The sequence below is a fragment of the Canis lupus genome, chromosome 6, assembly GCF_003254725.2.
Source record: "Canis lupus dingo isolate Sandy chromosome 6, ASM325472v2, whole genome shotgun sequence".
In the NCBI taxonomy this organism is placed as follows: Eukaryota; Metazoa; Chordata; class Mammalia; order Carnivora; family Canidae; genus Canis; species Canis lupus.
The window spans coordinates 23,877,060-23,893,703 of NC_064248.1; the positions used below are offsets into that span (position 1 = coordinate 23,877,060).

General features: G+C 39.3%; 1 protein-coding gene across 3 annotated transcripts in view; it reads right to left on the reverse strand.

Moving 5' to 3' along the window:
* The window catches only part of LOC112640270 (phospholipid-transporting ATPase ABCA3-like), a 191,283-nt gene that overhangs the window by 18,600 nt on the left and 156,039 nt on the right, over positions 1-16,644 (reverse strand). For all 3 annotated transcript variants that reach the window (XR_003123948.3, XM_025416268.3, XM_025416272.3), the window contains 3 exons: positions 16,387-16,565; positions 7,348-7,473; positions 6,923-7,117 (listed from right to left, as the gene is read on the reverse strand). Coding sequence is in view for 2 of the 3 variants with exons in the window: in XM_025416268.3 (XP_025272053.3) it covers positions 6,923-7,117; positions 7,348-7,473; positions 16,387-16,565 (500 nt within the window). In the remaining variant the exon portion in view is untranslated. The remainder of the gene's footprint in view (positions 1-6,922; positions 7,118-7,347; positions 7,474-16,386; positions 16,566-16,644) is intronic.

Genomic DNA, 16,644 nt, shown 5'->3' on the forward strand with positions numbered 1-16,644 from the left:
GAAAGATATGAATTTAGTGTCATCATGATTCCTATTCAGTCCCTGTTTTTGTGGATTATTTCTTTGGGCTTCCTCTTTCTTTCACAGAGTCCCCCTTAATATTTCTTGCAGAGCTGGTTTGGTGGTCACATATTCTTTCAGGTTCTGCCTATCTTGGAAGCTCTTTATCTCTCCTTCTATTCTGAATGACAGCCTTGCTGGATACAGTATTCTTGACTGCATGTTCTTCTCATTTAGAACGCTGAATATATCCTGCCAGCCTTTTCTGGCCTGCCAGGTCTCTGTAGAGACGTCTGCTGTTAAACTAATATTTCTCTTCATATTAGTTAGGGATCACTTGTCTCTTGCTGCTTTAAGGATTTTCTCTTTATCTTTGGAATTTGCAAGTGTCACTATTAAATGTCAAGGTGTTGCACGGTTTTTATTGATTTTAGGGGGGGATCTCTCTATCTCCTGGATCTGAATGCCTGTTTCCCTCCCCAAGTTAGGGAAGTTCTCAGCTATGATATGTTCAAATACACTTTCTGGTTCTCTGTCCCTTTCAGCGCCCTCTGGAACCCCAATGAAATGTAGACTTTTCCTTCTGAGGCTGTCATTTATTTCCCTTAACCTTCCCTCATGGTCTTTTAATTGTTTTTCTCTTTTTTCCTCAGCTTCCTTCCTTGCCACCAACTTGTCTTCTATGTCCAACTCACTTGTTCTTCTACCTCATTAGCCCTCATTGTTAGGACCTCCAGGTTGAATTGCATCTCATTTAATTGATTTTCAATTTCGGCCTGATTAGATCTAAATTTTGCAGTCATGATGTCTCTTGAATCCTTTATGATTTTTTCCAGAGCCACTGGCAGCTTTATAATTGTGCTTCTGAATTGACTTTTTTCTGACATCAAATTGTAATCCAAATTCTGTAACTTTGTGGCAGAGAGTACTGTTTCTGATTTTTTCTTTTGTGGTGAGTTCTTCTTTGTAGTCATTTTGCTCAGTGCAGAGTGGCTAAAAACAAGTTGTACTGGAAAAAGGAATTTAAAAAAAGAGAAAAAAGGGAAAACAAAGAACAAAAAACAAAAACAAAACAAAACAAAAACAAAAACAAAAACAAAACAAACAAGGAGGGGTATCCTCTGATTCTATATACTTTAAGTCCTCCAGCACTGTTCGGTAAAGAACTTGCTCTTCCCCGTCCTTCCAGCCTGTCTTCTGGGGGAGGGGCCTGCTGTGCTGATTCTCAGAGGTGTGCACCTGGGGGAGCTGCCCCGCCCCTGCTGGGTGCATGGCTCAGTGGGAGCTGTTTATCCTGTGAGGCCTCTGGTCCCTGGTGGCCCTGCTCAGTCCTAGGCACAAGGTGACACCAGGAGGAACAACAGTGGCGGCGGCCAGCTCTCCAGCCCTGGAGTCAGCTCCCTCAGTCACTACCGCAGCTTCCAGTGTACACGGGCCTGGATGCTCTGGGGGTGGGGGGCACTGATCTGCACAGCTCGGAGGTGCCCAGCGGCAGCAGTGTCCTCGCTGTCCTTTGTCCTCCCGGCCTCCGCCTGTCCCAAGGGGACTGCCGGATCCTGGGCTGTGTCCACTCCTGCCCTGGTCTCTGGGGCCTGCGCTGCTGTAATGGGCTCCTGGACGCACAGCACCCTCCTCACTCACCAAGCTGCCACCCGATCCACTGCCTAAGCTGCTCCCAGGGCCCCGGGGCGCGAGCTCCAGCCCCTTAGGGAGCTCAGCCTGCGGTGTGTGGAATGCTTCCTTGGGGCGCAGGTCCTCTGTTAGTGACCCTGGGAGCCTGAGGGCATCACTGCCCGTCCTGGGATCCTGCCCCAGCTCCCTACGAGCGCCTTTCCATCCGGGAATATTGGTGAAGCTCCTGCTTCTCCAGGCCTGGGCGTTCCTGTCCTGGAGGCCCTCCCCACCGGACCTTGACCCGGCTCATCACAGGCCCCTCCCCTTTGAATGCGTTTTTATTTATTTATTTATATTTTTTTCCATCTTCGTACCTTGATAGAAGTGCGAACTCTTCTCACTGTAGCATTCCAGCTGTTCTCTTTAAATCTCAGGCCGAATTTTTAGGTTTTCAGGATGATTTGAAAGTTACCTAGGTAAGTTGGTGGGGACAGGTGACTTGGGGACACTACTCCTCCGCCATCTTGCTCCGCCCCCAATCTGTGTGCAAACTTTTACGTGGATTTCTGTTTTCAGGTTTTTTCGGTAATGGCTAAGGGTTCAGTTGCTGGTTTATATCATATGAGTATGTTTAGTTTTGTAGAAAACCACCAAACTGTTTCAGAAAGTGTCTGCACCACTTTCTATTTGCACCAGAAATGATTGCTCCATAACCTATTCACCATTTGTTTTTGTTAGTTTTTCTGGTTTTGGCCATTGATACGGTGTTATCTCAATTTCATGGTTGTTATAATTTGCATTTCCATGAGGACATATGATGTGAAACTTCTTTTCATGTTATAATTTGCATTTCCATGAGGACATATGATGTGAAACTTCTTTTCATGATCCTTATGATCCTTTTATTTTCGGAGGCAACGGTTTTTTTTTTTTTAATTTTTATTTATTTATGATAGTCACAGAGAGAGAGAGAGAGAGAGGCAGAGGGAGAAGCAGACTCCATGCACCGGGAGCCCGACGTGGGATTCGATCCCGAGTCTCCAGGATCGCGCCCTGGGCCAAAGGCAGGCGCCAAACCGCTGCGCCACCCAGGGATCCCGGGAGGCAACGTTTTAATGTTGCCTCTTTCATTTCTGATTTTTTAAAAGATTTATTTATTTGAGAAAGAGATGGAGAGAGCGCATGGGGGTGGGGGGCAGATGGGCAGCGGCAGAAGGAGAGAGAGAATCCAGAGGCCGACTCCCTGCTGAGCTTGAAGCCCAACATAGGGCTGAATCCCAGGACACTGAGATCATGACCTGAGCCAAAACCTAGAGTTAGCTGCTTGACCAACTGAACCATCCAGAAGCCTCTCATTTCTGAATTTATTTTTCGAGTCTTCTCTTTTTATTTTTTTTAATTAGTCTAGCTAGGGATTGGTAAATTTTGTTTATTTTTTCAAAAAGCCAATCAGTTTTATTAATTTTTTTCTCTTGGTTTTCTATTTCCTATTTGTTTATTTCTGCTCTAATCTTTATTATTTCCTTTATTTTTCTAACTTTGGGTTTAGTTTGTTCTTTTTTGTGTTCCTTGAGATGTACAGTTAGGTTATTTGATATTTTTATTTTTTAATTTTTTTTTATATTTTTATTTTTTTATCTGGTATTTGATATTTTTAATGTAGACAGCATATAATGCCATAAACTCTCATTTTAGTACTGTTTTTGTTAAACCTCTCAGTTTTGATATGCTTTGTTTTCATCTTCATTTGTGTTGAGATATTTTTTAAATGCTCCTTTATTTATTTTTAATTTATTTTTTAAATTCCAGGATAGTTAACACAGTGTTATATTAATTTCAGGTGTATAGTATAATGATTCAACAATTCTATACATGATTTAGCACTTTAAATGTACTCTTAATCCCTTTTACCTGTTTCACTTATTGCCCCCCACTCCTTACCTCTAAGGGATAACCACTAGCTTGTTCTCTATATTTTAAAGTCTGTTTTTTTTAAGATCTTATTTATTTATTCATGAGAAACACAGAGAGAGAGGCAGAGATATAGGAAGAGGGAGATTCAGGCTCTCTGTGGTGGAGCCTGATGCAGGACTCAGTCCCAGGACTCCAGGATCACGACTTGAGCCAAACATAGATGCTTGACCACTGAGCCACCCAGGAACCCCTAGAGTCTGTTTTTATTTTTTCTTTGACCCAGTGTTTGCTCAAGAGTGTGTTCTACAGTTTCCACATTATTTGAGGTTTCTCAATTTTATGCAGTTATTAAAATCTAGTTTTATTCCATTGGGTCAAAAAAAGATGCTTGATATATTGATCTTTTTAAAAATTGTTAAGCTTGTTTTGTGACCTAAAATTTCATCCAAATATATTCCTCATGTGCTTGAAAATATTGTATATTCTGGTGGGTTAAAAGTTCTGTATGTCACTTAGCTCCATTTGATATATAGTACTGGTCAAATTTACTCTTTATTCATATTCTGTCTGGATGTTCTATCCATTACTGAGGTTTCCTATTATTATTGTATCAGTTTCTCCTTTCAGATCTGTTGATATTTGTTCATATACTTAGGTGTTCTGATGTTGATATAAATATTTACAATAGTTATATCCCCCTATTGAGTTGACACTTTTTATCATTAGTGTCTCCTAATGGTTTTAATTAGTTTACTTTGTCTGCTATAAGTATAGTCACCCCTGCTTTCTTTTGCTTACCATTTGCATGAAATATGTTTCCAAAACTTCTCTTTCAGCCAATGTATACCCTTGAATTTAAAATGAGGTTTTTGAAGACACAACAGTTGTATCTTAATTATTTATCCATTCAGCCTGTTTCTTTTCTTGTGAAGAGTTTAGTCTATTTAGATTTACTGATAGAGAAGGATTAATTATGGCCACTTTGTTGATTGCTTTCTGTTTAACAGTTCTTTTGTCCCTCTTTTTCTGTCTTGCTATATTCCTTTGTGCATCATCGTTTTTGCTTTTTTGATTGACTGACTGATAGGGGTTAATTCCTTTTCTTTAATGTAACTTCTTAGATATTTTCTTTGAGGTTACCAAGGGGCTTACACAAAATGTTTTATAAGTCTCTTTTAAGCTCTTTTTTAACAACTTAAGTTCTCTGCTTTTCCTTCTTTTACCTCCACATTATATGCTATTTATGTCAAAATTTATATCTGTTTATATTATATTACATATCCCTTAACATAATTTAGATATAGTTGTTTAAATATTTTTTCATTTAACTTTTATACTACAATTAAAAGAAATTTGCCCACCACTAATACGGTAAGCCATTTCTGGTTTTGTCTATATACTTACCTTTACCAATGAGCTTCTTATTTTGTTATGCTTTCATATTGTTGGTTGTCTAGTGTCCTTTCATTTAACTTGAAAAACTCCTTTGAGCATTTTTAAGATTGCTCTAGTGGCGATAAACTCCCTCAGCTTTTGTTTGTCTGAGAAAGTCTTGATCTCCTCTATATTCTTGAAATACACATTTGCTGGGGAGAGTACTCTTGGTTGGCAGGTTTTGTCTTTCAGCACTTTGACTATATCCATCCCACTCACTTCTAGTCTTCAAAGTTTCTGCTGAACAATTCTCTGATCATGAGTGGGGGTTTTCTTGTATGTAACAAGTAACTTTTCTCTTTGTCTTTAACTTTATATAATTTGATTACATGTCTCAGTATGGGTTTCTTTGGATGCACTTTTTTTTTTTTTTTTTTACTGCTTTGGTCTTCTCGATCTGATGCCTCTATACTTCCTCAGTTTTGCAGTTTTTATCCATATTTTCTTTGAATAAGCTTTCTTTTCTGCTCCCTTCTCTCTCTTCCTTCTCAGACTTCCATAATACATATATTGGTCCTCCTGATGGTTTCCCTATTTTCCTTATGCTATCTTCACTCTTTTTCATTCCTTTTCCTTTTTCTCTGATCAGAAGATTTCCACTGACCTGTCTTTGAGGTTTCTTACCCTTTCTTCTGCTTGATGTAGTCCACTGTTGAATTCTTCTACTTAATTTTTCAGTTCAATTGTTGGATTCTTCAGATCTATGATTTCTGTTTGGTACTTTTGTGCATTTTCTCTTTGTTGAAATTCTCATTTTGTTCTTGCATTGCTCTCCTGAACTTGGTTAACATACTTATGATCATTACTTTGAATTCTCTGTCAGATAAATCACATATCTCATTAGGGTCTTTTTCTGGAGACTTACCTTGTTCTTTTGTTTAGAATATATTTCATTGTCTCTTCATTTTTTCCTGACTCATATATTATTTTATGCACATTAAATAAAAAAAGCCAACTCTCCCAGTCTAGACAGGTTGGCCTCATGTAGGAGAAATCACCTAGCCAGAGATTCTTCAAACCTCTTAAAACTTTATGCTTGCCCAATCGTCATTTACATTAGTGACCCTAGGAGATTAAAATCCCATTAGTGCCCTGGAATCTGAGGAAGTGCCCACAAGCCCATTCAGGCTCCCAGAGGATTACTAATTGCTTGCCCCATTAGCTCTAAGATGAAGATTAATTTGAAGTCCAACTTTTGTTGGGATGTTAGATATGTAGTCTATCCCTTCAAGCAAGAAACTGGGGTCCACGTATGTTAGTCTACTTGCTTTGTGCTGAGCCATGGGGAATGGCCACTGAAAGTGCTTATATACCTGTTGAAACTGCTTTTTTTTCTCTGCAGCCCTGGAAGAATTCTGAATGCCACATCCTGTCATCCTCCAGAGCTAGGAGATTTGGGACCAGTCCTTTGGGTGGCAGCCATAAAAACTAAGAAGCTACATTGTATGGTTTAAACCTCTCAGTCCTCATGGAGAAGCTGGAATTGGGGATTCTCTCCTGAATGTAAGGCACTGTGTTGTGGGTGGGGTTGACAGTGCGAATGTGTCCCAGCTTATCCTACCCCTTTTGATTTGAGTGTTTCCTCAATAGTATGATGTATAGGAATCTCCCAATTCATTTCTGAATTTCCCTCAGAGGCAACTGATCCCTGGGTAACTGTTTATTCAGTGTATCCATGGAAGGAGGGAAAGTCAGGCCTCTTATTGCACCATCTTGCTCTCCAATAGTTTCTAAAAATGGTAAAGACACGTTTGTCTTACATTCTCAGAATAAGGCTATTTTTATTATCCTACCATCTCCCCTCAAAAATTTATTTCTCTCTCTGAAATCCATTGGCTGAGTCAACAGTATCAATATCAATATGTGCCATGATTCCTACCTATCACTTTCCACTACTTGCCTCTTAGTTCTCCCCCAAGGAATCATGCTACTCACAACCCAGATAGTAATAGTGTCTTACCTCTAGGAGATTGTTGGTGATACTTAAGTTCTCAATGAACACATCTCCAGAGGTAGCAGTCTCCTCTCCAGTCAATATTTCAAAGGTAGTAGTTTTTCCAGCTCCATTTAATCCAAGCAATCCAAAGCATTCCTTCTTTTGGATTCCAAGGGAGATATTTCTGACAGCCAAAACAGCTGGATATGTAAAATATATCTTAAAAAAACACAGAAAGCACAATATAGCAAAGGATATTTATAGATTAAATACAAAAAATACATTAGACCCCTATGGATTACTATGGAGCTCAGACAGCTTCACAGAAACTCTTCTACTCTATTGGAGTAATACACATAGATTCATAAGACCACAATGAATCCTTGATGCTAATGGCATGCTCTTTAATAGGAATGAAATCATGGTAAGTTGGCATTATATAATATTACCTTTGTGAGTTCCTTAATAAGTACTGTGAAATTCAACAATTCCCGAGGCTGCTCCAGGATTCTGTTTCTTTCATGTTGTACATCATCATCTTCAGATTCCCCAGATAATTCTTTGGACACTCTATCCTATATTTTCAAAGACAGCATCATAGAGATGGATACCCTTTAGACATCTGGTCTAGATAACTGGTTGGCTTCAGGAAGACTTAACTGGGAGGTAATCTCAAATATGTCATAACAGAAAGTTCAAATCATCCCCAAAAGATTTCCTACATACGTATCACTTTAGCTGTCATGTATAAACTTATCCTCTATTTCCAAAGTTAAAAAATTATACTCCTATTCAAGAGCAAGTAGCTTGTTCTTATCAAAATAGATACTTCATCAAAAACTGGAACCACAACACTACACATTTTAAAGAAACATTTAATAATGCATATTTTATAAGATACAAATAGAGCTAAGAATAGGGAAGATATTAACTCTTTCTGTTCCAAGGAGTGGAATCCAGCAACCATTTCATATAGTAATTAAAAAAATATGAGTTCATCAGGAGATTTATGATGGAGAGGGGAGAAAAAGTTCAGGGAATTCCACATAGTGGAAAGAATATAAAAGAATACTTTAAGACTTTTCCATCACTGTTTTTTTATTTTAAACTTTGTTTTGAAAAAATTTTTATTTATAGACAAGTACAGGATAGTTCCAGCATGCATTTTTAGCCTTCTAATGTTAACACCTGATATAGTCATGGCACACTGATCAAAATAAAGAAATTAACATTGGTTCTATTCTAGGAATTACAGATTTTACTGTAGTTCAGTGCAAAATATGTTGAATAATTTTAATGCCACTTTGAGTCTAAATTTTTAAAGCATAACATATATGCAGACAAGATATAAATCATAAGTCTGCATCTTATTAACTTTTCACAAGGTGAACATATTTATGTAATCACTCCTGATAAAGAAAACAGAGCATCACCTCAACAGTAACTAGGATCCTGACTTGTAACTCTAAATATTATATATTAGTTTTGTCTGTTTTTGAAATTTATATATAAATGGAATTCTACTTTAAATTTTTAAATTAAGTTTATTTTAATTCCAGTATAGTTAACATACAGTGTTATATTAGTTTTATGTGCATAATATAGTGATTCAACAATTCTATATATGACTCTGTGCTCATCACTATAAGTGTACTCTTAATCCCCTTCACCTATTTCACCCGCCCCACCACTGACCTCCCCTCCAATGACCATCAGTTTGTTCTCTATAGTTAAAGGTCTGTTTCTTGGTCTGTCTGACTCACTCAACCAGTCTGTCAGGCTGTTAGCCCAGGCTCTGTACAATATTTATTCTTTCTCTTAATGGAATTCTACTTTATATATTTTTGTGTCTGGCTTCTTTGAGGCAATACTATATTTGTGTTATTATTTCATGCTGTTGCATATGAGTTATAGCCTGTTTCTTCTCGTTGCTATATTCTATTGTGAGAATAGACCATTTTTAATCCATTATATGACTGATAGACATATGGTCTGCTTCTTTCTCTTCTTTTGAAGGGGCCTATTATAAATAATGGTGTGTGAACATTCTTGTAAATGTCTTTTGGTGAACATGAGTGTGCATTTCTGTTGGATTTATACTTAGAAGGAGAGCTTCTGGGTCTCAGTGTGTGCTCATTTTCATATGCATATGAAGAGAACACTTTAGAAGTAATGCCAGACCATTTTCTAAAGGGTTATCAATTTATATTCCCAACACTAGTGCTTGAGACTTCCAGTTGTTCTGTAACCTGAACTTTGCTCCAGACAAGCTGAAAAGCTCCTTGAATGTTTTCCACCTCCTCATCTGTGCATAAGTGACCTCTATGCCTTGGAATCACTTTCTTAAGTGTCACCCAATACCCAGAGCTTAGTTTGGTGACACCTGGATGCACTTCCAACATTTTGAGCTTCTGTTTATTAAACCACATATTTCTTTGGCTTGTATTTTTCTGAGCTCTGATTTGGTCCCTGTCCTAAAACCCCTTCTCTGGCATCTCGACAGAAGTATTTCACCTCTCTTTCAAGTCTGTGGATCTGTTTGTTCCTCCTGGATCTCTCTCAGGAATCTGAGTCCTGTCCAACTTCTAGTGTGATACCAGGTACACAGTAGGTGCCAGAGGCATATCTTCAGAATATATAACAACCTCAGCCTTGGGTGTTAGACTTTGCTGGTTCTAACCAACTGTTTGCTTGCTCACTTAGTCTGACACTCTAGTTCCTGGGCTTTGACTACCCATTGAGAAATTCTCTACATAATCTTGCAGATTAATGGTTCAGCTGAATAGAAGATACTCATAAGATCTGGACACCAGTTGCTGGCTCCACTGATGATACCAGGGCTGGGCCTTTGTTTCTTCCTCTCTTCTTGAGGCACATCTTGGATACTCCCTGCCTTTCCTGTCCCTGTTAGTACTATCATTCAGACCTGTACTGGGAAATGTGAAGACCATATTGGCATGGTAAGAATTTGGACTGAGGTCTAAGCCTGTGGGAGAGTCATGCAATTTCATCTATTTTGGTAACAGAGAGGCTCCTTTTGATTAAAATATTCTTTCTTCTGAAAACATTTCAGACAGTGGTTCACAAAGTGTGAAGGAGCAGCAGAAGCATCAATTGAGAATGTATTACATTTCCAAGTTCAGGTCCACAAAATTAGCAACTCACGGAACAGAGAATAACAACTTGTATTTTAAGAAGACTTCCAGGAGATTCTGATAAATACTAGATTTAGAGAGCAACTACTATAGAGCCTTACTTTTTTTTTAATTGGAGGTCAATTTGCCAACATACAGTATTACACCCAGTGCTCATCCCATCAAGTACCCCCCTCAGTGCCCATCACCCAGTCACGGCATGCACTTGCCCACCTCCCTTCCACTACCCCTTGTTCGTTTCCCAGAATTAGGTGTCTCTCATGTTATGTCACCCTCACTGATATTTCCCATTCATGTTCTCTCCTTTCCCGATTTATTCCCTTTCACTATTTTTTTTATTCCCCAAATGAATGAAACCATATAATGTTTGTCCTTCTCTGATTGACTTCCTTCACTCAGCATAATACCCTCCAGTTCCATCCACGTTGAAGCAAATGGTGGTTATTTATCATTCCTAATGGCTGAGTAATATTTCATTGTATATATATACCACATCTTCTTTATCCATTCATCTTTCTATGGACACCAAGGCTCCTTCCACAGTTTGGTTGTGGACATTGCTGCTGTGAACATTGGGGTGCAGATGTCCTGCCGTTTTACTGCATCTGTATCTTTGGAGTAAATCCCCAGGAGGGCAATTGCTGGGTCATAGGGCAGATCTATTTTTAACTCTTTGAGGAACCTCCACACAGTCTTCCAAAGTGGCTGCACCAGTTCACATTACCATCAAAAGTACAAGAGGGGAAAAAAAAAAAAAAAAATAAAAAAAAAAAGTACAAGAGGGTTACCCTTTCTCCACACCCTCTCCAACATTTGTTTTTCCTGTCTTGTTAATTTTCCCCATTCTCACTGGTGTGAGGTGGTATCTCATTGTGGTTTTGATTTGTATTTCCCTGATGCGAGTGATGCAGAGCATTTTCTCATGTGCTTGTTTGCCATGTCTGGGTCTTCTTTGGTGAAATTTCTGTTCATGTCTTTTGCTCATTTCATGATTGGATTGTTTGTTTCTTTGGTGTTGAGTTTAATAAGTTCTTTATCTGATAGGTCATTTGCAAATATCTTTTCCCATTCTCTAGGTTGTCTTGTTTTGTTGACTGTTTCTTTGGCTGTGCAGAAGCTTTTGATCTTGATGAAGTCCCAATAATTCATTTTTGCTTTTGTTCACCATGCCTTCATAGATGTATCCTGCAGGAAGTTGCTGTGGCCAAGTTCAAAAAGGGTGTTGCCTGTGTTCTCTAGGATTTTGATGGATTCCTGTCTCACACTTAGATCTTTCATCCATTTTGAGTTTATCTTTGTGTATGGTGTTTAAGAATGGTCCAGTTTCGGGATCCCTGGGTGGCACAGCGGTTTGGCACCTGCCTTTGGCCCAGGGCGCGATCCTGGAGACCCGGGATCGAATCCCACATCGGGCTCCCAGAGCATGGAGCCTGCTTCTCCCTCTGCCTGTGTCTCTGCCTCTCTCTCTCTCAATCTGTGTGACTATCATAAATAAATAAAAATTAAAAAAAATATATTAAAAAAAAAGAATGGTCCAGTTTCATTCTTCTGCACATGGCTGTCCAGTTTTACCAGCACCATTTATTGAAGAGATTGTCCTTTTCCAGTGGATAGTCTTTTCTGCTTTGTCAAATATTAGTTGACCATAGAGTTGAGGGCCCATTTCTGGATTCTCTATTCTGTTCCATTGATCTATGTGTCTGTTTTTGTGCCAGTACCACACTGCCCTGATGATCACAGCTTTTTAGTACAACTTGAAATTTGGCATTGTGATGCCCCCAGCACTGGTTGTCTTTTTCAATATTCCCCTGGCTATTTGGGGTCTTTTCTGATTCCACACATATCTTAAGGTTATTTGTTCCAACTCTCTGAAGAAAGTCCATGGTATTTTGATAGGGATTGCATTAAACGTGTAACTTGCCCTGGGTAACATTGACATTTTCACAATATTAATTCTTCTAATCCATGAGAATGGAATATTTTTTCATCTCTTTGTGTCTTCCTTAATTTCTTTCAGAAGTGTTTTGTAGTTTTTAGGGTATATATCCTTTACCTCTTTGGTTAGGTTTATTCTTAATTATTATTCCTAAGTATTCCATCCCTTTCTACCTTTCAGAACAGCTTTAGTAGAATAAGTATGGTTTCTTCTTTAAACATTTGAAAGAATTCCCCTGGGAAGCCATCTGACCCTGGACTTTTGTGTCTTGGGAGGTTTTTGATGACTGCTTGAATTTCCTCCCTTGTTATCGGCCTGTTCAGGTTTTCTATTTCTTCCTGTTCCACTTTTGATAGTTTGTGGTTTTGCAGAAATGCGTCCGTTTCTTCTAGATTGCCTAAGTTATTGGTATATAGTTGCTCATAATATGTTTTTGAAATCATATTTCCTTGATATATATATATATATATATACACACATATATATACACACACACACATATCCTTTCCTTCCTCTCTCCTTTTTCATTCGTGATTTTATTAAGTTGAGTCTTTTCTCTTTTGTTTTTAAGAAGGCTGGCTAAGGGTTTATCTATCTTATTAATTCTTTCAAAAAACAAACTCCTGTTTTTTTTTATCTGTTCTACAGTTCTTCTGGTCTCTATTTCATTGAGTTCTGCTCAAATCTTTATTAACTGTCTTCTATTGGGTGTAGGTTTTATTTGCTGTTATTTCTCCAGTTCCTTTAGATGCAAGGTTAGTTTGTGTATTTGAGTTTTTCCTATTTTTTGAGGGATGCTTGTTGAGATGTATTTCCCTTTCTTTTCTCTTTTTAAAATGTTTTTATTTATTTATTTTTAAGATTTTATTTATTAATTAATGAGAGAGAGAGTGAGAGAGGCAGAGACACAGGCAGAGAGAGAAGCAGGCTCCATGCAGGGAGCCTGCTGTGGGATTTGATCCAGAGTCTATAGGATCACGCCCTGGGCAGAAGGCAGGCGCTTAACTGCTGAGCCACCCAGGGATCCCTGTATTTCCCTTTCAGGACTACTTTTGCTATATCCCAAAGATTTTGAACAGTTGTATCTTCATTCTCATTAGTTTCCATGAATCTTTTTAATTCTTCTCTAATTTCCTGGTTGACCCTTTCATCTTTTAGCAGTATGCTCTTTAACCTCCAGTGTTTAAATTTCTTTGAAATTTCTTCTTGTGATTGAGTTATAGTTTCAAAGCATTATGGTCTGAAAAAATGCAGGGGACAATCCCAATCTTTTGGTATCCATTAAGACCTGATTTGTGACCTAGTATGTGGTGTATTCTGGAGAAAGTTCCACGTGCACTTGAGAAGAATGTATTCAGTAGCGTTTCAATGGAAAGTTCTGTAAATATCTGTGAAATCCATCTGGTCCAGTGTATCATTTAAAGCTCCTGTTTCTTTAAAAAAATAAAAATAAAACATAAAGCTCCTGTTTCGTTGTAGATATTGTGCTTAGAAGATCTGTCATTTGCAGAAAGTGCCATGTTGAAATCTCCCAGGATTAGTGTATTATTATCTAAGTATGTCTTTACTTTGGTTATTAATTGACTGATATACTTGGCAACTCCAACATTAGGGGCATAAATATTCATGATTGTTAGGTCCTCTTGTTGGATAGATCCTTTAAGTATTATATAGTGTCCCTCTTCATCTCTTACTACAGTCTTTGGGATAAAGTTTAATTTATCTGATATGAGGATGGCTACCCCTGCTTTCTTTTGAGGACCATTTGAATGGTAAATGGTTCTCCAACATTGCATTTTCAGGTTGTAGGTGTCCTTATGTCTAAAATGAGTCTCTTATAGACAGAAAATAGATGGGTCTTGCTTTTTTATCCAGTCTGAAACCCTGTATCTTTTGATGGGATCATTAAGCCCATTGACGTTCAAAGTTACTATTGAAAGATATGAATTTAGTGTCATCATGATACCTATTCAGTCCCTGTTTTTGTGGATTATTTCTTTGGGTTTCCTCTTTCTTTTACAGAGTCCCCCTCAATATTTCTTGCAGAGCTGGTTTGGTGGTCACATATTCTTTCAGCTTCTGCCTATCTTGGAAGTTCTTTATCTCTCCTTCTATTCTGAATGACAGCCTTGCTGGATAAAGTATTGTTGGCTGCAGGTTCTTCTCCTTTAGGACCCTGAATATATCCTGCCATTCCTTTCTGGCCTGCCAGGTCTCTGTAGAGAGGTCTGCTGTTAATGTAATATTTCTCCTCATATTAGTTAGGGATCGCTTGTCTCTTGCTGCTTTAAGGATTTTCTCTTTTTCTTTGGAATTTGCAAGTTTTTATTCAATGTCGAGGTGTTGGACAGTTTTTCTTGATTTTAGGGGTGGAAATCTCTCCATCTCCTGGATCTGAATGCCTGTTTCCCTCCCCAAATTAGAGAAGTTCTCAGCTATTATTTGTTCAAATATGCTTTCTGGTCCTCTGTCCCTTTCAGCACCCTCTGGAACTGCAATTAAACGTAGATTTTCCTTCTGAGGCTGTCATTTATTTCCCTTAACCTCTCCTCATGGTCTTTTAACTGTTTTCTCTTTTTTCCTCAGCTTCCTTCCTTGCCATCAACTTGTCTTCTATTTCACTCACTCTTTCTTCTACCTGATTAACCCTCATCATTAGGACCTCCAGTTTGCATTGCATCTCATTTAATTGATTTTTAATTTTGGCCTGATTAGATCTAAATTCTGCAGTCATGATGTCTCTTGAATCCTTTATACTTTTTCTAGAGCCACCAGTAGCTTTATAATTGTGCTTCTGAATTGGCTTTCTGACATCAAATTGTAATGCAGATTCTGTAACTCTGTGGCAGAGAGTACTGTTTTTGATTCTTTCTTTTGTGGGAGTTCTTTCTAGTCATTTTTCTCAGTGCAGAGTGGCTAAAAACAAGTTGTACTAGAAAAACGAAAGAAAAAAAAGGAGAGGTATCCTCTGGTTCTATATACTGTAAATCTCTCGACTTCCTTTGTAACTTCCTAGCGCTGCTCAGTAAAGAACTTGCTCTTCCCCTGTCCTTCCAGCTGGTCTTCTGGGGGAGGGGCTGCTGTGCTGATTCTCAAGTGTGTGCACCTGGGTGAGCTGCTCCACCCCCTGCCAGGTGCACTCCTCAGTGGGAGCCATTTATCCTGTGAGGCCCCTGTTACCTGATGGCCCTGCTCCATCCCAGGCACAAAGTGACATCAGGAGGAACAACACCACTGGTGTCAGCCAGCTCTCCAGCTCTGGAGTAAGCTCCTGCAGTAACTACGCAGTCTTCCAGTCCACACAAGCCTGGATGCTCCAGGGGTGGCAGGCGCTGATCTGCATAGCTTGGGGGCGCCCAGCAGCAGGAGAGTCCTTGCTGTCCTGAGCTCTCCTCACCTGTCCCAGGGGGAGCACAGGATCCTGGGCTGTGTCCGCTGGGCGCCTTGGGATCTGGGGCCTGTGCATGTGGAATCACAGTCCTGGGGCCCCGGCTCCCGAAGGCAGCAGGGCACAGCCCCCTCTGCCCAGAGCCGCCGCCTCAGCTGCTCCCAAGGCCCTGCGGGGCCGCGCTCCAGCCCTTTACCGCACTCGGCCCACAGTCTGTGCCCCACTCTCCCCAGGGGCACACTTCCTCTGTTAGTGATCCCGGGAACCTGGAGGCTCCCTGCTCCTCCTGTTCCATTTCCCTGCTAAGCCCCTTTCCATCCGGGAAGAATTCGGTGTGGATTTTTAAAGTTTCAGCTTCTACAGGACTGGGCTTTCCTGTCCTGGAGGCTTTCACCACCTGGCCTTTCACGGCTCCTCCTGGGGGCCTCTCCCCCACTCGATTCATTCTTCTTTTTTTTTTTTTCCCCTGGTTCCCTACCTTGTTAGAAGTGCAAACTCTTCTCTCTGTCGTATTCCAGCTGTTCTCTCTTTAAACCTCAGGTCAAATTCATAGGTTTTCGGGATGATTTGAAAGTTATCTAGTTAGGTTGGTGGGGACAGGTGACTTGGGGACCCTAGTCCTCCGCCATATTGCCCCTCCCCGGCTATAGAGCCTTACTATTAAATGTGCATTCTCTGGGCTTGCAGAATCAAGAAGGCTTGGGAGTTTGTTAGAACTATCCAGGGGCCAAATTAGAATGAATGAGCACTTTGGGGAAGGAATGGCCCTCTGATACAACATATTCAAAGGAAAGCTTATTATTATAATCAAACTATAAAATATATCATGTTTGACTGATTATGTTTTGAAAGCACAAAGTTCAAATTATAGTGATGATCTCTGATTCACATGGATCTCAGTCAACATAGATTGATTTATATTCCTATATTCAATAATGGAGTTACACATGTATAGAGTCATGTTTTTTGATCTTAGAGTTATCTCTAAGATCCATACTCAGCTACTTACCTTATTAAATTTCTTGTAAATTTCAAAGAAAATATAGCGATACACGAAGGTTCTCACTTTCCATGAGGTGGTCTCCAAAAGGAAAATCAAAAGGAAGAAAATAAATCCCGTGACAGCCATTGCAATTAAGTATCTTCCTATTGCATCATCTTCTAAACTATACACATTCATCTCAGTTACTGATGTCAACAACAAAGAAAAAAGATAATTAAATTAAAAGTTAAAAAAATCAATGAATTTAATTCTCATTAAAATTAA